Here is a 26,728-nt window from a genome sequence, read left to right as displayed (position 1 = left end):
TTATAGCATTTTAGAGTTTACTAGTTCATACCTTTCAATCACAGCAAGTTATTAGCAGTGAAGGGATGAACCCTCTTAAGAGGATTTTTATTTCAATGATAGGGTGTTACGGACAAGACAACCTAAGTTTAAAAAAAATTAGTAGCAAGCGCTAGTCGAGTTAATCAGTTAAAGACAAACTGTGCCCTTGGGAAGCTAAATGAAAAAGCAACAGTAAAGCTTACAGAACTTAGCTCGTACAATTTGCCTTGAAGGCGGAAGATTGGTTCCCTGAAATAGCAAAGAATTATATGCTTTAGTTCAGAAAAAAAGTTTTTTAAATAAAGTCTGTTATTACCTCTTCTCCTTTCAAAACAATGGGGAAAAAATCTAGAGCAGAGGTTTCGATTTGTTCAATAATTGTACCTCTGAACGTTTTTTAAAAACTGTAAAACCATCATTGTTTTGACTTGAAAAGAAATAACAATGCAAATATTCATTATCACATAAAACATAAAAGAAACAGCAAACTGTTGAGTTAATACAATCTCTGCAGAGCGCTATTAGTCAGAGACAGCTGGTCAGCCCCAAAACACAAAAACTCAAAAGATCAGATCTTCTTAGGAATTAACACGTTCATTAACCAACAGGAATTTAGTGTGGCAGAGATTAAATCCACCAACTGCCTTCTTCTTGAGCTGTCCCTTCACTGATACCAAGCTGTGCAAATGTGTGAACTAGTCAGCAGCCCCAGAAAGCTCATGCAACTACTCACCACATTTTAACCTTCAACTGACTCACAAATTCAATGTTAAATTAAACTTAGGGGTAATGTAAGCAAGCAAAATAGGACACGAGGAGTCAAATTTGAAATGCAGAGCAAGTAGCAGAAAGGTTATTTAAAATAAATCATTATGGTTAACTGCATAAAATAGCCCAAAAAAAAATGCAATTCGCTCCAAAATTTTATAAAAGCAAAAACAAAATAAAATGAAAAGCTGCATTTCAAGCAAAATTTGCACATGATTAATTTGCATTAAAAAAATAGTCAATCAAGCAATTTAATTCAAATTCTTTGGGGCATGCATACACTGATTCTCTTATGCAATTCCTACCTGATTTCCAATTGTGGTTTTCTTGTGAACCTGACTGCTCCTCTGCTGAGCACTGAGAAAAGCAAAGGAAAGCAGCACTGAAGAGACACATACAATTTTTTCCTGAACAAGTAACAAATACTAAAATATATACAGGCTTAAAAAAAAATCAATGGAGGCAGACCTAATACTGAAATTCCAGGTGAGTTTAATTCTGGAAGCAAAACCAACTCAATGGGACTCCTAATAGCACATAACTCCTAGTAGCACATAAACCAAAAATATAATAACACCACTGAAAGAAAAGCAGCATTGTACCATTAATAACGTATGAGTTGACATATTTTCAATGTCCCGCAGGTAGACAGAAGAGTTGCAAAGGAAGTTAAGTTAATGCGTATTGAGTATATACCAAGTTCTAAGTGCTTTATAGATATTAATCATTTTTATTCTCACAGCAACCCCATGAAATAGTTATAATGATTATTCTTGTTTCATAGACGAGGAGAGAAGCTAAGTGACTTTCCGAAAGTGGTAGTACCAAGTAGTATGGCTCCACATCACAAAGTCTTTGTGATATTTTCCAGTCTCATTGCTTTGAATTCCAATATATTCTGACAACTCCTTTAATCCATCCCTGGTTTGGATCTGCCATGTAGATCCAAACATGTATAAGTCCCAACTCTGGACTCATTCATGTTTTTAACAACTTAACATCAGCACTTGGGTATCTAATGGGCATATCATTCTTAATATGTCAAAACTGAACTCCTGAAATCACCCCTAAAATTTGCTCCACCCACAGTCTTCCTCCTTCCTCTTAATTAGTGGCAATTCTATATCATACGTCCTAGTGCTTAGGCCAAAATCTTGGACTCCTCTTTCTCTCACCACCCATATCTAACCATCAGAAAAGTGACGGAGAGTAAAACTATTAGGGCAGAATTGTCCAATCATAGACTGGGGTTTGTAAGTGACCTTAAAAGCCATCTAGTACAATTACTGTATGCTGGGGACAATTATGGAGAATTTGGCTGTTACTCTGAAGGCAGCAGAAAACATTCAATGTTTCTATGCCAGCAAGTGACATGATCAGAGCAACATTTTAGTACAAATTAGTTCCCCGAAATGCATAATATTGACTCAAGCAGAGAAGACAGGAAGCAACCAACCCAGACACCCTCTCTCTGACTACTGGAGTCCTGTCCAGTCTTAAAAGACCAATCAAGTACCATGTCTGAATTATGTCTTTTTAGAAACCTCCAGTTACTCTCCTTTTCATGTACTTCCAAAGCCTTGGTCTGTGCCTGTATTCTATATACAAGATTGTGTTATAGTTGGGTCTCCAACAATGCCTGCTCCTTGATAGCCAAGAGCATTAATCTTGGTATTTCTACCTCTCTCACCCCTGACACTACGTAGCAGAGGGTTTATGGTAGTATCTCAAGAAATAGTTATGGAATTCTGTTTTGATGCCAGCATTATTTACAACCAGACTATCAATGTTCATCTGTACTAGGAAACCTAAGTAATTTGAGGAAGCATATCACAGGCACGTGTTAAAGCAAAAGTATGGTATATTTAGGGATCTCAAAGTGGCCAGACTGGCTGAAGCACAGAGTTAGGGAGTAGTGTAAAGACGAATAGTGACAATAAAACAGGCTGAAGAGGTAAGCAGGAGACAGATTATGGAAAGCCTTGGAAATTACATTAATAAGTTTAAACTTTATTCTGAAAGTAATGGAGAATCTTAGGAGGAAGGAGAAAGAGCATGATGGGGGTAGGGGGAAGAGACTGTTGTAGTAACACAAGTAAGAGAGGACTAACTTTAGTAGTGGCAATGATGATAGAAAGAAATAGATGAATTCAAAAAATATAATAGAGATGGAATCACATGAACTTTGTAAAGATGGATAGAGACAAAGATGTGAGGAGAATAAGGAGCCAAGAATAGAACTGGGAGGTGTCATCCATAGAAAGTGGGAACAACAGAGAAGTTATCAATTATAAGAGCAGATGAGTTTAGTTTGGGACTAGAAGGTTGAGGCTTCTCTAGGATAAACAAGTAGAGATGTCCAGTAGACATCTGAATATGGTACATAGTCCAGTGAAAAGTCCTGAAATGAAGATCTAGATTTGGAGTCATCAGATAAAGTTGGCAACTAAAATCCCTGGAGTGGGTAAGATCAGTTAGGAATAATGCAGTGAGTGAGAAAAGAAGGGGGTCGAGGGAGGAAAAGTGATTAAAGAACAGTTCTTAAGCCATGATCAGAAGATGAAGAGCTCCTTAAGACTGAGAAGTGGCTACAGTGAAAAGAGGAAAACCAGGAGAGTGGGAGGTTATTGAAACAAAGGAACAGATCTCTTCAACAAGGAATGTTTAATAATGTCAAATGAAAGGCTCAGAATTGTCCATTGGATTAATGGTTTTGTCCTGGACAAAAGCAGTCTCAGTAGAGTGGTGTGGTAGAAACTAGATTGCAGTGGGCTGAAAAGTGAAAGAAAGATGAGAAAGAAGAATGGAGCACATTCTAATGCCACTGAAAGAGGGCTCAGATGCACTAAGGAAATGGAAAGTCCTTTCCAGATGTAGATTCCATGGGAAATGTCAGGGTGTACCTCTACCTCTACCCACATTTCAACTGCTCAATGGCCACATACAGCTAGTGGCTTCTGTATTGAACAGCACAGATTATACAATAATTCCATCATCTCAGAAAGTTCTATTGTGCAACAGTGCTATAGAGTAAAGAAGCTCTTTTAGACTTGTTTAGCAGCAATTAAGAGGTCTCCTTGCTTTTTCTCTTTTAGTAGCTTCCACTGAAGGTCACCACTAAGCTGTCAGTAAAGTAAGACCCACAGTGAAAGTGTCAGAGCCATCAGCTGGATTCACCATACTGTAGGGCTCTGCTGTCCAATGCAGTAGCTGGTAGCCAGATTAACACTTTAATTAGATTGAATTAAATTAAAAATGTATTTCCTTCACTGCACTAGCCACATATCAACTGCTCAATAGCCACATATGGCTAGTAGCTTCTGTATGGAGCAGCACAGATTATACAATAGTTCTGTCATCTCAGAAAGTTCTATTGTGCAACAGTGCTACAGAGTAAAGAAGCTCTTTTAGACTATTCTTTTATATTATCCAAGAAAGATTATGAACACCTCACAAGAGTTCTAAGGGTGTAACTTATCACAGGTTACCCTGTGATAGTCCAGGCACCATCCAATCAGACTGAAGCCAAAAGGAGAAGAAACAATGTCTGTTCCTCCTCTAGGATCTTTAGTGAAGTCTCAGGCTAATTATTATATAAGAAAATCTTACAGAACTTGGGAGCCTATAAAAGAAGGCTCACTTTTCTCCTAAGATTCATGTTAAGGATGAAGAGGAAGTTTAAAATAACATATTTGAAGAAAAAAAGAGAAAAGTGGAAGTCCACTTAGTTTTAAAATGGTGATTGGAACATTGGAATTTATAACTTATTTGAACAGGTGATATGAATGATGTCCTTTCAAGTTGCTCACCCCTGTATTTCTACTTGACAACAATCTCAGTAAGAAAACAAACATATAATTCCTAAGTTTGCATATGAGTCAAAAAAAGCATCTTTTAATATTCCAATAACTAAGTTTTGATTCCTCAAGAGAGAGAACATTCCCATGTAAGAATAGGAACTAGAAACATTATAATAGAATATAATTATGCATTAGGGAAAAATAAACTAAGAATGTAAAGGGAAAGACTAATATTTCTCTGGAATTTAGTGGCAAGGTTCAAATGCACTGCCTTTAGTAAAACAGCAACAGAGGCATTCCAGAGGATCAGGAAAAAGATATAACGAATCTTAGGACCCATAGAATTTTCATGGTGCTCATATAACAAGAACTGAAATCTGCACACTGTATCATTTCAACTGTGAGAAAACAGGTGTTGAGACCTACTGAGGAGATTGAAAAACAAACAGACCTTAGTCTGCTGCTTGTGGTGTATAGAGATATTACTTTAACGGCACATATCTATAGCATCTTTCTCTTTAACCATTGGACTGCATAAATCCTAGTAACTCACAAAGCAAATTGTGTCAGAACAAATGAAGAAGAGCAGAGGAGTTTAAAATTTCACTTCCCAAGGCATTCCACAAACAAGCTTGCCTTTTTGTTCAAATGAGGATTACTGAGGATGAGAGGAAGTAAAAATGAAGGAACAATTGGGCCAGTTCCTATTTTCTTAAATAGCAAAAACTAGTTATATTATGTAAAAATATATGTAATTTAGGGATTTTTTCTAAAGAGGAGAAGGACAAATTAAAATCTTTAAATCACAAGGAAAGTTGACATTTTCTTCTGAAATACTGAACTTTCAGGCTCAGAAACTATATTATTGTTGAAAGAGCATTTAGAAGCCAGGAAATTCCAAAGCAAGCCCAGAGCAGTGCTTATTTGGACACATTACACATGGTACATATTTTACAATCCATGTCTAACAAATAACTAGAAGATGGAAAAAAAGTGTCACATATTCAACATGGCAGTATGAATTCTATAACAGAAAAAAGAACTTTGAGATGTCCTGAATGTTACTCTGAAACTAAATATTTTATTAATCCCATTTTAGCAATTTATTTTCCTTTTTCAAAAAATTAGAGCAAAAAGTCATCCCAGTTGAAAAAAATTACATGTGTAAAGTACCATGTACATCACCATCCTATAAATCTAAGGTGGCAGTTCTTTCTTCTTTGGCAACTCTCTAAAAATCTCATGAAACAAATGCTTGTTTTCTTCAACCCCAGACCTTAATTTTCTGTCTTTGGAACTTAAAAATACTTACATAATTGTCTTCAAATATGACTTGACTTTTCTTCCTTGATGGAAACAGCATTCTTGCCAACTTTAAAATTTATAGCTACAACCATATTTTTTTAATTTTTAAAAGCACAAAAAAACCACAACCCCTCAAAGTTATTTTGAAATGAACATTTCTTCATCTTCATAATCACCCCATGTCGACTCCAAGTCGACACACTAATGGAAAGGACATTTACCTCTGAATCTCAGGACAAAATATCACATTTAGAGATAATAATATTAGCAACTAAAAAATATTCCAGTGGCAATCATACTTAAGTCATTATAACTTCATCACAAAGTAAAATGGTTCATGTAGTAATCAAATGTGTGTGTGTATGTGCACACATGCACGTGCGTATGGGGAAAGAGAGAGAGAAGAGAGAGAGAAAGGATCTCTCACTTTTAGAGACTACACCACAGTTTTTTTAAAAGCATTTCCATATAACTTCATTAATTTGATCTTCTGACAATCCTGAAAGGTATACAAGACAAGGATTATTATTCCATTTGACACATCAGTAAACAGATATAGAAAGGCTAAGTGCCTTGCCAAAACCCAAAGCTCATCAGTGGCATAACCTGGAAAAATAACCTAGACTGTTGACTCCCAGATCAGTCCTTTAAAGAAGGCTTAAGTGTGCAGTTTAAATTAGATGAGAAATGTGTAGAGTTGCTGGATTTCTAAAGCAGTTTTAACTATGCTTCTTTTTCTCCCCAGTATCATAAAGATTCATAGTCTATCGCACTGCTAGAAAAACAGAACCAGTCACCTGGATTACAGAGAGACTACATTAAAAGACTGTGTTTGGAAGTATTAAATTTGAAAAATCACATGCCCTTGAACATCTACAAATCAATATGATCAATATAAAACTGTAGTCCAACAGCTTCTAAGACAGCAAATATTGAAATTTATTGGAAAAGAAGCTCTAGCTCATTTTTTACAGAAAAAAAAAGTTTCAAGAAGAGTATAAAAATAAAATTTAAATTGAAGCACGGGTTATATAATATGTTTAAACTTGAACCTTTCTAAATGGATTATGACTTTTTCTACATTTTCCCCGCTAACTGGGGTATCACAACAAAGCAGCATCCTTTCCGCTTTTAAGTTATTGTGTCAAGTTTACATCAACATCTACATTTTCATAAGAACCTAACTGGCATTTATAAACCATGAAAATCATCCTTAAAGGCAGAATTCCTGTTATTTTAAATGTTTCAAGGATTTGTTTGTCTTTTAAACTCCTCAGAGAAGCAGTGAGGAAAATGAAGAATGTGTCAGTTTAAATTTTTACATGTGTGTCTCTATACTTCTAAATTATGAAAATGCAAAAAGTTTTTTCTTTTTCTTCACCTCTCCCCTACAGAAACTAGAGTAGAGCTTGGCACAGGCTACCCGGAGTTCACTGACTGTGGAGGAGACCTGGAAAAAATTCTCAGATCCCTTTCCAGATCTAGGGATAAGGATGCACATTACAGTCTAGGTGATTCTGCAGAAGGAAATGAACAATGCACATGGTGAGAGTCATGGAGTTAAAGAGAGGGGAACAAGTCTGTGTGAAATGCCTGTGGAGCAAATACCTATCAAGAAGCAAGCATGGGCAGTGTGGCTGCAAAGAAAACTAGACTAGGGTATATATTTATCTTTGGGTTCTAACAAGATTACATGTATACTACAGACAGAAAACGGTGGAAGAAAACTTATCTGCCACTCACTAGTAATAGCCACTGGATGCAAAATATATTTACACAATTGGCTAGACCATCACAACCACAGCCAAGTTTAGGATGAGATAATTTTCTGTTGGATAATTGGGCCTTTTCTCCCTAAAACTTGCCTATAAATTCCTCAGGCCACTGTTTAGTTTAGGTCACAGGGTCTGCACATCTGTTTCTTCTAAGTCAGAATGTAATAAAATAAATTAGTTTAACATTTTGTCACGTTTTATTTTTTATTTGTCCCTGTTCTTGAATAGTCAGTTTAAGTAAAAGTACACAGGCTCTTTTATTTTACATTTTATATAAAATGGGCTATATTTTATATATTTGAAGTTGGAACCACTTAAATGCCAAAAATATATTTTAGAGGTAGTATCAAGATTATTTAACTCAAACAAAAATTGGTTTCACTAATGGGCAGGAAAAAATAGTGAATTCAGGTTCTTAAAAATGTCACACAATAAACAGCCAATCCTGAGTAACTAACCATAATGTTTGCATGATAATGTATATGAAGCACAGCAATATTTATATATACACTTTATAGAAAAGAAAATGTTCATCCTGACAGATTACATAAATTTCACAAAGGAAAGTTTAAAAAAAAACAGGCCTCTAGATTCTGACTTAGAAAAGTTGAAATAGCTTACATCCTGTAAATTACATGTGATATTTCAAATTTATGTGAAAAACTGTTCTGCTCAAAATTTTAAATATGCATTAACTACTGCTTATCTATAGGAGATCAAGTACAAACTGCAGAACGTCATCCAAAAATGATGAGATGATGAGTATCTAAGGCATATATGACTTCATATGCAGCATAATAGAGCCAAATACTTTATTGAGAGAATAGTAAATATCCCTGCCCTATGACCACGGAGCTCAGACTTCCTAAATAAGTAAACTGAAAGTTAATCTTGACACAAATTGTATTCTCAAAAGGTGGTGCAACTGTAGCAAAAATTCACAATGTGTGTTTGAGACAGATCAACAGGAGGAATGCATATGGCAATCAAGTGTTTCACGTACTTTGCGAAGCCAATGAAGTCTTCATGGTTGGTGTTGATGTAAGAGACTTGAATGTCAATCAGTAGCAATACCTGTAAGTCAAAGAGAAACACTTCAGTGAAAACCCATCTAAAAATTCTCAAACATTAAATTCGGTAATTTTCCACGAATTAATTACCTTTATATAATTTTTTAAAGGATACTTCAATTAGAATGAAAAGTAAACTTAACTTTTCTTTATTAGACTCATAATTTTACACTCTAAATTTGTAAGTTAAAAATATGCTAGAAAAGTAAATCTGAGTACCACATGAAGAAAACAGCATAGACTATTTATATGCATAGGCGTATACTATTCGCTAACTTAATACAGAGGCATAGACTATTTGCTAACTTAACACAAAATCTAGAATTATTTGATTTCTCTAAAATGTAGGCATAGTGTTCAAAAGAAGGGCAAGCATAGATAAGAAGATGTGTGGCAGGAAGGTCCATGAGGGGTTGCTCTGAGCTCACTGCTCTTGTAGACATCATATATCAGCCACAAATTAGTAATTCACTTCTTGTTTTCTCTCTCCACTTCTATCTTTATCAGCTTAAAGAACCATCTCAAGATGGTTTACACATTTCAAGAGAAGCATTTCATCAGATAATTCAAAAAGGCAACATACAAATAAATCATTAAATTCAAACATCAATCAGAAGCTGGGCAAGGTGGTGCATGCCTATAATCTCAGCTACTCTGGAGGCCGAGGTGAGAGAGTCACTTGAGCCCAAGAGTTCAAAGCTGCAGTGAGTCATCATCAGGCCTATGAATAGCTACTGCATTTCAGTCTGGGCAACACAGCAAAACCCCATCTCTTTTTTTTTTTTTTTTTTTTGAGACGGAGTTTCGCTCTTGTTACCCAGGCTGGAGTGCAATGGCGCGATCTCGGCTCACCGCAACCTCCGCCTCCTGGGTTCAGGCAATTCTCCTGCCTCAGCCTCCTGTACCCCATCTCTTAATAATAATAATAGTAATAGTAATAATGTCAGATCTCTGCTAAAATATCACTCATCAGAGGGATCTTCCCTGCCCATTCTATTTAAACTAGCACTCTTTTTACTCTCTATTGTATTATTCTGCCTTATTTTATTTTGCAGCACTAACACTAGCTAACAGCAAATTTTTACATATTTCTTATATAGACCTCATCTGTCGTAGCCATTGCTACACCCCCAGTGCCTAGAACAGTACCTGAAACATCATGAGAATTAAATGAAGATTTGTAATGGAGTAAACTGGATACATGTCCTAGGCAACATGAAAATATTCTAATCATAAGACATTCGTCATCTCTAAGTCAGAGACTTGGAAGGTCCCTCTGTGGAAAATGGTATTCAATGGGGAGACAAGGAGCCTGAGAGAAAACAAGAGGGAAGTGGAGCAACCACAACCTGCAAAAACAGAGGGTATTATTCCAGAGGTATTCAAAACTGACTTCCTCTTCCTACATGCCTTGGCCTTGTTGGCCAAGCTGGTCTTGAACTCCTGACCTCAGGTGATCCACCCCCCTCGGCCTCCCAGAGTGCTGTGATTACAGGCATGAGCCACCAAACCCGGCTAAGAACAGTTAACTTCCAACAGAGCAATTTATTCCCATATATATAATTAGTATGTGGCCACTTGTTCCTGTTTTGTACTCAGAACCCACTGCTATGGGCTCTGAGGCTTTGCTTTTGTGGCTAATCTCAATCAGTCATCTGACCAAATCTTGCTGAGTGTCACGAGGGGACCTGCCAAAAAGGGATTTAAAAGTTCACTCCAAATCCACTCCCACTACCAAAAATAAAGTCAAGGAATGGGGGCTATTGGGTCAATAACATCATACTTGTATGAAAAAAATTTCATATAGTCAGATGCAGTTTTGTTTCATGTCTTGAAGAAAACTGAAACACTGGGAAGCATGATCATTATTGGATTAGTTGTAGTTTTGCCTCTCTTCTCCCAACAATAAAGCCAGATTCTATTAAATTGTATACTCCAAATCCATTTGGCCAAAAGTTTGTACCAATAAACTGTATTATTTAAACACAAATACACTGTTGCCACCATAAGGAGCAAAATATCTACATAATTCTCAGCATCGCCAAAGTTGTCATGAATATCTTTTGGACGTTCAAACACATTAACTTGGACTGTAGTATAGGAAAAAAGTGGAAAAAAATAAAAGCTATGGTTGTTCTCATTCATATTCCTGGAAACTGGGAGTCTGTGTTCACTCTAGGAAAAGAGCCAGGTCGCATATGGGGGATGAAAAGAAAAACAGTCCATTTTTTTTTCTCATTTTTTCACTTTCTCAGAGATTCTCACTGCCTTTTTCACCCACAGTTATTGAATATTTAGTTGAAGAAAAGTAAAGCTACCCCTGGTAGCAGTAATCACCCAGAAAGTCCACCACTTCAACATGCAATTACATGTATGGAAGCACCAAGACTAACAGCTGGCACTCAGACATTCAGAAAACCTTTGCTTAAGAAAAAGCTACAGACAGATATATGGCTTTCCATATTTTTAATTTTGAAGACTTTTTTTCCCACAAAGCTTCCAGAGCAGAAGTTGGTAGTAATTCTACTTTTTAAAGAAAACTGTGAGAATGCCCCGGAGCTGTTCAGGCACAGAGGCCTGAGGATATGGGTCGCTCTGTCTGACTGGATACTTTAAAGGTACCACATGGCCCTAGGCAGCACAGAGTCCAGAATTCATATGTGAGATCTATCCAAAATGACATGTCCACATTACCAAAACCAAGCATATTTCTGTTATGCCACACAAGTCCGCATTAGAGGTGACCAGGCACTTGATAACTGTTGGACCAGACCACCTGAGACTGTGACTTAGTAGGGAGATGCCTGCGCCATCTCCCACTTGGGGAATAAATTAATCACTGTATCTGAGTTGCAGATTGAAAACAACTTCCCTTGAAATTAGAAAAGGCAATTCTTCCTTGAATTAATATTATATTAATATATATAAAACAATATATATATTATTTAAACTTTGTTTAAATTTTGTAGAGACAGGGTTTCACCATGTTTCTCAGGCTGGTCTCAAACTCCTGACCTCAAGCAACCTGCCTGCCTCAGCCTTCCAAAGTGCTGGGATTACAAGTGTGAGCTACCAGGCCTGGCCTTGTATTTTGCTCACTTCTTTCCATCCTCACAAAATGCCTGTGAGTTAACGATCACTATTGTCTCTTTTTAAGATGAGGAAAATGAAGTGCAAAGATGTCAAATAACTTGTCAGAAGCGACACAAAAAACAACAGAGCTTGAATTCAAAGTCAGATAGTCTGAACCCAGACCCCACAATCTTAACAACATTGTGAAGTTTGAACATGCCATTTCACTAAAACAAAAACTCTGAAATATGAAGTCAACAACTGACATGGATGTGTTATTTAAAATATTTTAAATGGTTTAAAATATTTAAAATGGTTTAAAAAATAATTATACTATATTTTCTTCAATATTATTTTGACAGAGGATCCCAAAGAGTTAAGTAAGATTTATTATCATTTTAATATTATGGACAAAAGATACTAAATTAAACAGTTAGCTTATTTACTTAAGGTCAGGAGTACAGCTGATTCTTAAGAATTTAAGTTTTCTCAGCCCAGAAGGGACCAAGACATTAGACATTTGGGAGAACCTGGCTCTAGGCTTGATTTCACTGACCCAGGAGTTAATACTGACTTGTTTATCTCAACTACGTCACAAAGTCTATTTTCTCCTCTTTTGGGTATTGCAGCTATCCAAGAGTGTGAAAGTTGATACAATGATAAAAAGTAGTGAAAATGAATCCACAGCTCAAGCAGAGAAAAGGTAGTTACTGGAATCACTCACAAATGTCCCAACCTGTTGTGTCTCCATCCCTCTGTCCTTCCCATTCTCCTTTCTCCCCCACCCACTCCTCCTCCCCACGTACACTCTATGTGCTATGTGTGTCTCTCCCTATGGTTTGTTCCTCTCTCTTTTGTCTTCTTCCTTTTCCTTATTTCTCCCTCACCTCCTTCCAATTCATCTGAGAATCACAAAATCTTGGAATACTAAATTGCAGGGGCTTTCAGAGAGCATATAGACTGACATACTAAAGCTGTACATGAGAAAACAACAGCCGAAAGAAGTGATTTGTACAAGAACATGGTGTTATTTTGTGGCGAGCACATGGCCTAAGTCCAGTGTACTCTCCACAACATCACACGTGCAGCTGTGTCATGGAATTCAAGGGTATGTAAAACCCTTTGTATTTCCCATTATAATGTTTTACAAGTAACTAAGAAAAATCCATTTAAACCTAAGAAGATTTTTATTCTTTCCATGTAGTCCCTTACTTTTTTAAATGAATTATCCTCACTGAAAATAATATTTCCAAATCACAGAGCTAGGATTAGAAAATAATTTCAGGGTCACTCCTTACAACCACATATATTCACAAAATAGAAAGGTTTAAAAGAGTAATTCTCAATTTTTTTTTCAATCATGGGCTATATGGATAAGCTGATGAAAAGCTAGGTCCACTCTCCTCAGAAAAAAATAAAAACATTGAGAATTTTAAATAATGTTTTAGGAGTTTGTGAATCTTCTGGAGTCTATCTGTGGACCCCTTTAAAAGTTAAGAACCCCTGTCTGAAAGAGAAAACGTGGTATGTTTCTGAATTTGTGGTTTTTCAAAGTAGGATGTATGCATGATCCATGGAACATTGAGGAAAAAAATAATGAAACTCTTATTACTGCTTTTGCATCTCATTCTTCTGAAGTCTTTTTATTTCTTCATATTTTTAACATAAATATTAATATAGTATGTGTATAATTTATAAATAAGTAAAAATAAATATAATGTAGTTGTGTTCCACCATTTTTTTCCCCTTTAAGCGACAGGGTGACTGTTGGGAACTACCAGACAATGTTTCAGAGATCTTCGACCTCCCACCATCCCCATGCCCACCGAAGACCTCTCCTTACCTGGTCCTTTGTCTTCCCTTCTCGCTCACGAATGTGGTTAGCAACAATCCTTTCTGTTTCCTCGCAGAGTCTGGGGAAGTTTGCCAGCTGTCAAGAAAAGCAGATGTGAGTATTAGTACTCAAAAAGTTATACCACCAAAAGAGAAACAGAGATAAATTATGTTACTTTACAAAGATACTCATTGCAATTCTGGAAGCAAAAATGAAATATCACCAACTCCTAAAGAAGAATGTCAAGGTGATGGGAGAGGCTTCACAAACTATCATCAGAAGTAACCTTGTTATGTGAGAGGAAACACTTCAAAACCAGCAGAGCAATTCCCTAAGAGAAAAACAGAACCCTAGATACCATCTAGCACTATGCTCTGCTGAGTTGGCACTTAATAAAGTTCAAAGATGAAGAAGAAGGAAAAGAGGACAAAGAAAAGGATAATGACTAACATTTTATATAGTGCCTATTATGTGCCAGGCGCTAAGGACTTCATGAATTACCTCCTTTAACATTCACAGCAATCAGGAAAGAGAGATATAATTAACCCCATTTATTATTTATTTATTTATTTTATTTTTTGAGTCAGAGTTTTGCTCTCATCACCCAGGCTGGAGTGCAGTGGTGTGATCTCAGCTCACCACAACCTCTGCCTCTTGGGTTCAAGCGATTCTCTTGTCTCAGTCTCCTGAGTAGCTGGGATTCCAGCCATGCACCACCACACCAAGCTAATTTTTGTATTTTTAGTAGAGACAGGGTTTCACCAGGTTTGTCAGGCTGGTTTCAAACTCCTGACCTCAGGTGATCTATCTGTGTTAACCTCCCAAAGAGCTGGGATCACAGGTGTGAGCCACCATGCCTGGCCAACCCCATTTAATAGAGGAGAAAAGCACAGAGAGGTTAAGTAACTCATGTCCATGACTGAACAGCTCAGAAATGGTGGGTTCAGGATTCTAACCTAAGTTCTAGGACTCCAGAGCCCATTACTCTTCAGGGATGATTCCTCCTGTGAAGCACAGAGAGACTCTTTTAACTTTTTAAATTCTCCCCATAGAAAATAGATATGTATATGTACATTTTTTTTGCAAAACTATGAAAATCGTGTGTGTCAATCACCCACCCCATCTAAGTTATGTAGGTAATTGTTCAAAACATAGTTTGCAAAAGTGAATAGATTAATTACAGTTGGTTTCAATATAAGGAAGAAAGAGAATGGGATGCTATGAGAATGTTTAAGGAACCCTAATCCAGAAGGACTTAGACAGGGAAAGGTGTGTGAGAATGACCATGGAGAAGATGAAGCTTGCCAGGAACAGGAAGATGTGTGAAGTCATGGTGGAAGTGGGGGCAATTAGTGGTGAAAAAAGTAAAAGAAAACCAGTGCAGAAATTGAGGAATATAATCCCGAGACAAAGCTAGAAAAGTAGAGAGGGGCCACATCAAGCAGATCCTTGCAATTCTGTTAGGAATTTAGGCTACTGAAGCAATGCAGATGGAATGGAAATAATGGTGGCTTCTACTGGGATGACAGTCATGGAAATGGAGAAAAATGGGCACATTCGTGACTTATGCCAGCCAAAATATTAATTCCAATTATTATTTTTAAAGTGCTTGCAAATTAGTAAGATTAATAAATAGCTCAATAAAATAGGCAAATGTGATTTCATTTGTAAAAAATGTAATCTTCCATAAGCAGAAGGAAAAATAAACTGTACAAGTGATCTAATGCAAGGAAAGGCAATAACTCATGCCCATGACTGGCAAATTGCTATAATTTTTTATGACTTACTGCAGGTGAAGGTATACTGAGATTAGCACAATTTAAACTTGCTGAGGGGTGTCAACAAGAGAAATCTTTCTGGAAAGCAATTTGACATTATGTATCAAAAGTCTTACACACACACACACACACACACACACACACACACACACAGAGAGAGAGAGAGAGAAAGAGAGAGAGATCTCAACATAATGACCTCACAGAAGTCTGAACTACAATGATAAGGACGTTCATCCCAGCATTCGTTAGAAAAGCAACAATAAGATAAACAAATAAAACTATAAACTACCTAGTATCCAATGATGTTAAATGAATTAAGGTAGATCCACTTATATAATGTAATGCAGCCACTTCAAATCACACTTTTAATACTATCTAATGATATGATAAAGTATTTACAACACTAAGTGAAAAAAATTAGGCTGCTAAATATATAATGTGATTATGCACAAGCATAATGTTTTGGTTTAAATATTTGTTCCCTCCAAATTCATGTTAAAATTCAATCCCCAATGTGGCTATCTTAACAAGTAGGGCCTGTAAGAAGTGATTGGGTCATAAAGGTTCTGCCATCATGAGTGCATTAATCCATTAATGGATTAATAGGTTATCATGGGAGTGGGACTGGTAGCTTTAAAAGAAGAGGACTAGAGACCTGAGCTAGCACACTACCACACTCAGCAGCCTCACAATATGATTGATACCCTGCACCACCTTGGGACTCTGCAGAGAGTCCCCACCAGGAAGAAGGCCCTTACCAGAGGTAGATCCTCAATGCTGGACTCCTCTGCTTCCGTAACTGTAAGAAATAAAGTCCTTCTGTATAAAGTACCCAGTTTCAGGTATTTTGTTATAAGCAACAAAAAATGGACTAAGACACTTCCACACACATGCACACACACACAGAGTCACATGCCACCATAAACCCTTGATCTTTTTCAAGGATATAGCCCAATCTTACAATACCAAAGTTCTTGAGTAATACTGTAGCACATAATATGTCTCCAAACTTGTAAGGAGTTAAATCTCGGCCTCCCTGAAATGTGGCTTCTGTATGGTCACCTTGGGTTACTGTGCACATCACCTTTATAGCATACACAATGTACATTAGTGTCTTAGCAAGATAACTGCAGTACTTCATGGAACCGTCATAATCACAAGATCACATGTATGTTAAATCTTCTATTGCCGCAAGTCTACTCTGTGTGCATAGAAAAAGATTTTGCACAGATACTATAAATTGTTAATAGAGATAACTCTTTGAATTATGCATAATTTTATTTATCTACATTTCCAAATACTTCTACAGACTATGTTATGAACGGACCATGTTCATAACATCATAAAACATAGAAACACAGAAAACATAAAAACATAGAAACCTGGCTACTTGGGTTACCTCAAAAATCATCACCAGAGTCTCCATGAGGCCCTCAATTCCTCACCGGCTTACTGGCTCTTATCTGAATGCTGAGATGTATGCTCAGCTGGGAGCTTATTTCATGAATTATTGCAAGTTACAAATGGAGCTCATACTTTCCATTTTGGAAACATTCTCCAGAAAAAGTTATATGATACCAGAACCCCTCTTAACTCTCTGAAAATCCTTAAAGTTATTTTTTGTGAGGCTTATAAAAGCCTTCAGAGTGGAAGAGACAGCTGATCAATTTCATTCCTTCTTGATTAGTGCAAACCTAGATGGCGTATCTGACACCAACCATTAGTCTGCCCTAGGCCACCAAAGCAGTCTATTCCCCCTGCACTCAGATAGCCTCCCAAGCTATTCAATGACAGCCATACTATTATAGGATCACATTGCTTCAGAGAAGTAACTACACAAGCAATTGAGGCCCATCAAGGAAGAGTGGGATGCTTTTAACAACATTTAGAAAACAGATTACAGCAGAAAGTTATTTTTAAAACCACCAAATAGTGGCAATATAAATATTTATTCAGAAAGTAAACACTTGATAGCTGAAGGACCCCAGGCCAGTACATGGCCATCATTAAGTCCAGGAAAGGCCAAAATGACGAGAATATCCCATGAAGCAGAGACATCTAAGAATGCCTCCAATCTACCGGCCTTGGCAGGAGGATTGATTTGTATGCATGTGTGTATCTCCGGATCTTTCCAAGCTTACTGCCCATGGGCTTAATTCTACCAGGAAAGGAATCTGTAAGAGCCAGAATTTTGTACCTACAGTTGAGACAACTGGAAGTCAATAAGCCTAAATTCTAAGTGAAACAGAAGAAAAAGAGAACACACTAGAAGAACTACCATTATGGAGACAAAAAAGGAAAACCTTGAAGAGACACTAAGCAAGGTAAGATCTAGGCATCACTGAATGGCATTAACAAAACAACTGGTTTGGTTAACTAGCTGGTGGATATTGAACTGGCTGTGGGAGTATACTAATCAAAATCTTGGTTTTAACTGCTGACTTTGAAATATAAAGCTCTAGTCCCAATTCTTAAGATACATATATACAGAAGGTTAAAAAAAAGTCCTACTGACATTTAAAATAATTTCTGATTAGGCTTTCTACTGCTCATTTTATTATCTCATTTAATCTCATAATGAGATTATTTCATGATATCATTCAAACTGTGCCCTGCTCAGTTTGTGTCACCCTTTACTTAGCTTTAAAACATACTTAATTGATTGCTCAATTCAGTCCCTCACCTCTCTTCTATCTCTTATTTAATGTGCAATCACTGTTTCCTCAATCATTTATACCATTACAATTATCAGTCATTTTGCTCTGAATGTCAAATTAAAAGCCTACAGTTGTAAGAATATAGGAGCTCTTATCTGTCAAAGTCATCAGAATATTAGTCATGTATGCCTAATTAATATTGACCTAGAAGATGTCATCTTTAGACCTTTGTTGCCCTAATGATTAATTAAACAACCTATAAATTTATTTATAGGGTCAAGGGATTAAGGCTATGGTATAAATTATAATAATTACATTCCTAAATTTATATCACATCAGTTATTCATTGGGCAACTGCTATAGTTCGGCTCAATGTTCAATCAGGTGTTATGTCATAGCACCTGATATTAGAAACAATGTAGTCTTGAGTGACAGGTTGCCTATACAGATAAATAGTCATACAACAGAAATATTTTTTAAAAACCAAGGGGAAACATGAAGAAATAAATGCATAAACCAGCTATGAGATGTCCTCTGAGGATTTGATGCTTACATAATAGTGAAACTTGTAGTCAAAGCTGTATATTTATTAAACAGCAAATGAGTTCTAAATAGCTTATTGTTCAAATTGCATTGACTATTCTTTTTTTTTTTTTTTTTTTGAGACACAGGACAGAGTCTTGCTCTGTTGCCCAGGCTGGAGTAGAGTAGCATGGTGTCATCTTGACTCACTGCAGCCTCCACCTCCTGGGTTCAAGCAATTCTCCTGTCTCAGCCTCCCCAGTAGCTAGAACTTGAGGCATCCACAACCACACCCAGCCTTCACTGAATATTCCTTTTTTTTTTTTTGCCAGTTCATGAATATTATTTTATTATGTATTACTTAATTTATATTATGTCTTTTATTGTAGAAGGTATTCTTGTTATAATCAATATGAAATCTCACCAATATGATTTCTTTTATGGTAAGAAAAGTTTGAAGTGTTGCCAAAAGCATTTGTCACATCTTTCTGCTTTGTAGAGTTTCTCTCCGATCTTAAATAATAAAGATTCAATGGAGAAACAATACAATACACACGACTTTAGGAATCAAACCTTCAATATTTAATTCGAGGAGAAGATTTTAATTATACATGTTCTCAGAGAAAGCAGCAAAATATGTTTTAATAAGATCCAATGTTATAAGTGTTATTTAGAGTAGTGATTAATTATTTTGGTGGAACCTCAATATAAAAATTAAATTTAAGTATGGACCACATTTTCCTAGAGAAAAAAAAAATCACTTGGAAGACATTTCTATCCAACAAAACAAAAATTATATACTTCCAAAATGTATTAACAGTTAATCAGATCATAAGATCTATGCTATGCTAGTACATTTCTCTCGAAACAGTCAAGAAACTAGGCAAGATTTCTGTAGCTTCAGGAGTAACATGTTTGATGCCTCTAGCAAAGACTGGAGTTATTAGGTAAACATCTATTCATAGTTCCATATCACTAAGAAAATAAAATAAAGTCAGAACAAAATTTCTTCTATGCCTATCACTTGACTTGATTGGTTTGGCTTACCTAAAGATAAAGGTTTTATTTTAAGAAGCTACAAACCTTTAAATGATGTCCACTTGCTACAAACTGAATAGCAATAGCAATAATGATTTCAGCACTCACGAAAGCATACAATAATTTTATTTCATTTTCTGTGAATTAACCACCCACCCAACCCAACAAAATTCCTAGTAATCCTTTGTTTTTGTATAGTAAAATGTTAGATTTCTTCAGTATATGAGAAGACACTTATCTGTGCATAACACATTTGTTATGAAAAAAAAAATTTTAAACAGATGTATTTATAGAAACATTTATAAAGGTGGTTGAAAATGAGAAGCAATTCTAACATAAAGAGATCAAGAAAGAGTGACTGTTTTCTAAGTTGCACAGGGGTTAATGGGAAAGTTCCTTATGGGGTGTTCTACATTTTATGAGTGGCATATGAGAAGTTGAGGAAGGTCGAAGTGAAGGTGGCAGGAAGGGGAAAAGAGTGCCAAATCCCAGCGAGGTAGACTGCAATCAAGTGGGTACAGGGTAAACTCTCCTTCTCCAGTTGGCTAAATACCTAATCCAGAAAGCTCAAATATTTTCTACAAATAGTGGGAGAAGTGGTGAGGTATAAAAGATGGAAAAACCTTTAAAGAGAGAAATGAAGGGAACTCTAGTGTTATCTATGAAATGCTAAAGAATAAAAACAAAAAAAAAAAGTCCTCACCTGAGAAACAAGGAGAGTAGAAAAACAAAAACAAAACAAAAAGTCCAACCTTGGGTGAATAAAACTTGGGTGCCCCAGAGTAGTCTGAAGAGCCTCTTACTTAAGCCTCTTACTTAGGTAATTCAGGAAACATCCAAAAAGGAAGTCAGGGTGGGTTGACATGATGGCAAAACAACACCTGAAAATCATAATCAGATTTTCATCTTTCTCTTCCAAGTTTACCTCTGGTAGACATATTAATGAGCAGTTAAAATGAAAAAACTTCAAAACAGAAAGTGGGAGGAAAATCAGGGGCCATGGTAAATTACAAATTAAGAACCAATTGTAAAGATTACAAATCCTTTAATGAGTTGTAAGATTAAAAGGTGAGATTCTATCCTGTTAAAACCAAGTCCCAGGCCTGAATTTCCTATAATACCCAACAAAAGTTTCAGACTTTAATAACCAGTCTGGGCCAGGCATGGTGGCTCACCCCTGTAATCCCAGCACTTTGGGAGACCGAGGTGGGTGGATCATGAGGTCAAGAGATCGAGATCGTCCTGGCCAACATGGTGAAACCCTATCTCCACTAAAAAAAATATATATATATACAAAAATTAGCTGGGTGTGGTGGCAAGCGCCTGTAGTCCCAGCTGTTCAGGAGGCTGAGGCAGGAGAATTGCTTGAACCCGGGAGGCGGAGGTTGCAATGAGCTGAGATTGCGCCACTGCACTCCAGCCTGGCACCTGGTAACAGAGCAAGACTCTGTCTCAGAAAAAAGAAAAAAAAAATAGTCGATTTGAAACCTGGGCATGTATTATATGCAAAGCACAGCACAGAGTTTGACCTGATGGCAACCATTAGAGGAGGCGAAATGCAAGTCTTTTCAAACAGTGTAAAAACCACAGCACATCTATCTGAACCTAAAAGAAAGTCCGAAATAGTATAATGCCTTGAGGCCGTTTTCCTTCATCCTACTTCAGCCAAACTGACCGTCACCTGCTGAGTCAATGAGACATAATTCATTTATTTTTTTAAATTATTCACTCAATAATCACTGTTGAAAACCAGGCTGTTTTAGGGGTTGCAAATAGAGCGATGAGTTTAATAAACCAAGTTCTTATACTCATGGAACTTGTATCCTCAAGATCCCTTTATTGTCTTACAACAACAACAGATAAAAATTATATAATTAATATATTAATAGTAATACACACTGCAAAGAAAAATAAGGTTTGTTAAGTAGATGAACGATGAGTATGTGTGTGTGTGTGTGAGTGTGTGTGTGTGAGTGTGTGTCTGTGTGTGTCTGTGTGTGTGTGTGTGTGTGTTTGGGGGAGGGCTATCCAACTGTAAATAGAAAAGTCAGAGAAAGACTCTGCTTAGGGGCCATTTCAATAGCAGAGACCTGAAAGAAGCAATGGTTTGATCCATGCAGATAGCTTGAGGCAGATCATTTCCCACACTAAAAATGAGAAGTGCAAAGGCTCTACAGTCATGTTTCCTTGGCCTGCTAAATAAACAAGAAAATCAGTGTAGCTGGAGTGGACTGAGAGGAGGAGAGAAAGGGGAGGAGATGAGTTTAGAGATGAAAAGCGGTAGGGGGAGGGGCAAGATTGTGTAGGTCCATGTAAGTCATGGTAAGGACTGGGATTCACTTGTTTAGTTATGTGTATTCAGAGCTAGGTATTTACTTACCTAGTATGCCACAAAATTCAGCATTTCTTCTAACAGCACTTTTTAATGAAAAATCTTTCTCTGAATTTCTTTTTCTTTTTTTTTTGAAACAGTCTCACTGTTGTCACCTGGGCTGGTGTGGAATTTCACAATCTCGGCTCACTGCAACCTCCGCCTCCCAGGTTCCAGCAATTCTCCTGCCTCAGCCTCCTGAGTAGCTGAGATTCCAGGCATCCGCCACACCTGGCTAATTTTGTATTTTTAGTAGAGACAGGGTTTCACCATGTTGGCCAGGCTGGTCTCAAACTCCTGACCTCAAGTGAAGCACCCACCTCTGCCTCCCAAAGTGCTGGGATTACAGACATAAACCACCGCGCCCAGCCCTTTCCCTGTATTTCTAATAGTTGACTGAGGTATCTTTTTTTTCTTTTGCAAAAGTTTTTTTTTTCTAAACAGGAGTATGATAACGATCCAAGAATGTGTTTTCCCAAGAGGCCAGTAAATGGCACCATTGCTAAACTGCGGTTAAAAAAAAACAAGATGTTTTCAGTGCTTCCTGGAAAGACCTTCAGCATCCTGTGATGATGCACTGGAGAAGAGGAGGTAAAGAAAAGCAGCTGAAAAGTGATGCCCACCAAAATAAACTCCAAAGTTGAGATGTCCCTGGCATGAAGCCAAATAGCTCATAAAGCTCTAATGTTCCTGTCTTACCCTCCAGTGCCCCAGAGACAACAGTGAGAAAATATCTGGGAAGAAATGCATTCTCCCAGGCTAGGAGTCTAGCTTTGTGTTTTGTTATTTGAACACACATAAATCTCATGTTTTTTCACTGATGTTTATTTATGTGACTTAAGAAAAAAACATTTAAGGTTTTACACATGAGGCATCAACATGAGGAGTTGTAAATGAAAATGGTATTTTATATTTATATATGTATATATGCTATAATAGAAATATATAATTACAATATAGCTGGAATTACCTATTTTCACATTGCCTGGGGTAGTCTTTGTTTACTCCTATTACTCCACTGAAAGTATTCATAGTACCCCCTTGAAGTTTCAAAAATGCCCTGCACTGAACAATAAATTATATAGCCACCTTATCTATGGGTCATGTTCAAAAGGAGGCAAATAATAAAGTCCCAGCAGACTCAACTCTAATTAGGATTATTTTGCTTTGCAAAATATTTTAATTAGACCAGTTTTAAAATAAAGGATATTGAAGATAGACGTAATAAGACTGAAAAGCAAGAACATCAAAATGCAGTATAAGAAAAAGGATAGATGTTTGAAAGAAAACCTGCCTAAATTTTATCATTTTAAAAGGGATGGCTAAAATACTCTTTTAAAACCAAGTATATACATTTTTGGCCACTGGATAACTTTAGAACATCTAAATTGTTAGTAAATACTTATAAAATTCCCCTATGTGGAATCGGTCACTGTGTTGTTATGGGCTAGAGAGAAGATAAAAGATATAGTGTCTTTTTTCCAAAGGCACTTATAATCAACAAGAGGAGATATGTAAAGAAATAAATACAAACAAAGCTCAAGGCAGTATCATAAATGCTATGATATAAATACACATAGAGTATCAACAAAACACTCAAAAGGGAGTCAGGAGAGAGACCAGGAAGGTACTCACAGAGGCCCTTCGGGAAGATTTTAAGGAAAACATGGTGATTGAGCTGGCTCCATAAAAATGAGAGGGGATGGCAGGTAAAGACAGAAGGGAAAGTGAGACATTCTAGACAAAAGGAATCACTTATGCAAATATCAAAGGCATGAACAATCTTTGAGGATAGTGCAAATCATCTAGAATGGCTGAAACAAGCAGTGGGACCAAAGATGTAGCTGGAGAAGTATTCAGAGATCAGACAGAAAAGCTAAATACAACCCTAAATGATCTGAACTTTATTCTCAAGGCTCTGAGGAGCCATTGAATAATTTTGAGGATATAGGCAAAAGGCATATCTGTATTTTAGAAAAGCCACTTTGACAGCAGTGGCAAAGATGAATTTGAGAGTGGCCAGAAGCAGAAAGATCAGTTAGGGGGCCACTGGAGTAATTCAGTCTTAAAAGTAATGTTCAGGGCTTTAAGTAAAAGAGAATAGTAGCAGTAGTGTGTAGACAGTTTCATAAAGAGGCTTGAGCTGGAGGTATATATTTGGGAATCACCAATATTTTAAGTGGTAGTTGAACTATCACAGACATGATCTGTCAAGGAGGAAGTATAGTAAGAAGAGAAGAAAACCAGTAGTAAGCTCTGTGGGACTCCAGTATTTAGGGGCAGGCAAAAGTGGACGAATGCTCAAAGGAGGTGGAGAAGGAATCAAGAGAAAGAGGGAAGAGAACCCATGAGAAGGGAGTGTCAGCTTTATAAAGAGAGTGGAATATAGTATCAGGAATAAGAGTGTCCATTAGACTTGGCAATCAGGACTCTCACTGATCTTTGCAATAATTAACTCTATAAAATAGTGGTGTGAAAGCCAAATTTCAGTTGAGGAATTAACTGGAAATGAGATAGTAAAGATGCAAAGCATAAATTACTTTTTTCCCAAGAAGGCTGACCATGAGAGGAGAAAAATAAGGCAGCAGATGAGTCTTTGTCACTGTTTCTTTTTAAATTAGGACAGACATAGATATATTTATATGCTGATTTTTTAAAAAGTAATGGAGAAGATGATGGTTCAGGAAATAAAAGATTCAAATGGGGAAATTGTCTAAGGAGGTGAGAGTACAGATAGGAACCCCACCCCCTTGGTCAGAAATATTATCTCAACAGAGACAAGGATAAAAAAGGAGTGTGGCTGTGAATACAGTAGATTTGAGGGATAGAAGACAAGAATCAATATTTCATAGTGCGCATTTATGGCCCCTATTTTCTCTGTGAAATCGTCATTGAAAGAGGATGAAAGTCATGAGTGAGGAGGTTGGAAGTCAGTGCTAAAAGTTTACCATCATTATTGTGGAGAACACAGGAGGCTGCTAATTACTAAGACACTGAAGCACTACTGGGCAGCAGTTGAAATTGGACTAAGAAGACTGTGAATATGTTGTGGCACCAGTTCACACAAATAAACAGTTATCTCCAAGCTCTTTAGAAGCCTGGGGGCGGGGAGGGGGTGGAATAAAGACAAGTGGTAACTTTTAGCAGCCCTGGAGTTTCAATGGGTGGTAAAGTTAATCCAAGTAAAGCTGAACTAATAGATAAGAAAACTAATGATGGATGTATATCTGCTCACGCGTCCGCCTAGTGGGCTCTAAGGTTTAATGCTGGAAGGGGAGATAACAGGAGGCTCCCACTTTAGCAGCAAGGCCCTGCCACATTTTCCAACCTAGATCTGTCAGCAGTGAAGTGGACACTAAATTTCAAACCTTCAAAATAGAGCTTTTCCATTAATTTCCCAATTGGCTTAAAATCTAAAGAGGACGAAGAGGGTGATCAGCATTCTGCAAGCCCTTTAAGATTTACAATTTCTTAGTAAAACATTTTTTGATGACAACAAGAGCCAGAAGAAGTCATGAAGGTGTGACGCTAGCTAGTGTGGGCTGAATGGAGAGCAAAGATCTCAAGGAAAAGTAGCTTTTAGGAGTTGGACATGATCTCTACATGGACACTGAACACTTCCAAGTTGAAGGTGAATTGGGGATGGAGAGTACAAATGTAAGCCAGGTTCTAAAGATCCTGATGAATGCAATGGAATGGCTTGGGACTTGGTGGTGACAGTGAATATAAGGAACAGGGACAGCTGACATTGCCTGGTCCTTAATGGAACACTATGAGAAAGTGAAAGAATAATGTTTCGAAGCCACAGAAGGAGAAGTGGGCAAATGTCATACCCAATAAAAGCTCTTAGATTTTTCCTGTTTGGGCTGGAATAAATATCCTTCACTGAAGAAAGCTAAGAGGTAAACAGTAATCTCAAGGAAAAAGCTAGATTTTATTCTTATCTAAGGCAAACTATAGAAAGTTTTGAGAACATAGTAAAAGTATATAGGAGACCAATCCAAGGAATTTAATAGAAAGGGTGGAGAAGAATAGAAGCCAAAAAGTGTCTGGGAACAAGCTGTCTCATCCCATGCCATCAAAACTGACTGTTGACTTTCCAGTAGGTTGGATAAAATAGGAAATGATAAAAAAAAAAAATGACTTATGCATACCATAAACACTTTATGTAACTTAAAACATAAATGTCCACACATGTGCCACTCTTTTGATGTAAGGCCAAGGTCTGTTCTCTGCATATGGATCTGCTGATTGGAGTTATGCGTCTTCTGTCTTACATAAACCACATCCTTCATCTATAATTTCCAGTTTTGCTTTCTTTACAGTGGAGGGAGAACCTGAAGACACTTGTGAAATAATTTGAATGCAGAACCTATCCAGATTTTTATAACCCCCTCCTCACACACACACACACATTCTTTTGCCATTATCTTGCCTACACCTAGTCAATAGCAAAGCTTTTGTAGCTAACATTTGTCAAGTCTTCTCAAAGCAATCAGTTTAGTTTTCACAGAAACAAAACTCAAAAGTCTTTTTTGCATTGGATCAGTTAATTTGCTCTCTTTATTTAAAGTATGTTATTAAAATACAGGCAACTGGCTAAACAGTTTTGGGAACAAATACAGCACAACTGTTCGCTTATAAATAAGACAGGTGAATTGGCAGAAGTAAGAAACATGGACAACCTAAGGAGAAGCGCTACATCTATGTACTGAGA

The 26,728-nt window shown here is 37.0% G+C and overlaps 1 protein-coding gene across 3 annotated transcripts in view; it reads right to left on the bottom strand.

Moving 5' to 3' along the window:
- DNM3 (dynamin 3) overlaps positions 1 to 26,728 on the bottom strand; it is a 556,271-nt gene that overhangs the window by 308,680 nt on the left and 220,863 nt on the right. For 2 of the 3 annotated variants that reach the window (XM_064370678.1, XM_012444437.2), the window contains exons 11-13: positions 13,655 to 13,741; positions 8,673 to 8,743; positions 1,095 to 1,146 (exon numbers count right to left, since the gene is read on the bottom strand). In XM_064370678.1, coding sequence (XP_064226748.1) covers positions 1,095 to 1,146; positions 8,673 to 8,743; positions 13,655 to 13,741 — 210 coding nt within the window. Of the gene's footprint in view, positions 1 to 240; positions 271 to 1,094; positions 1,147 to 8,672; positions 8,744 to 13,654; positions 13,742 to 26,728 lie in introns of all 3 variants that reach the window. The other variant, XM_021668047.2, reaches the window with a different exon arrangement.

This window comes from Aotus nancymaae, unplaced genomic scaffold (assembly GCF_030222135.1).
Source record: "Aotus nancymaae isolate 86718 unplaced genomic scaffold, 86718_ANA_hifiasm-v0.15.2.pri h1tg000108l, whole genome shotgun sequence".
NCBI classification, from domain to species: Eukaryota; Metazoa; Chordata; class Mammalia; order Primates; family Aotidae; genus Aotus; species Aotus nancymaae.
This window is presented reverse-complemented; position numbering and strand designations above follow the sequence as displayed.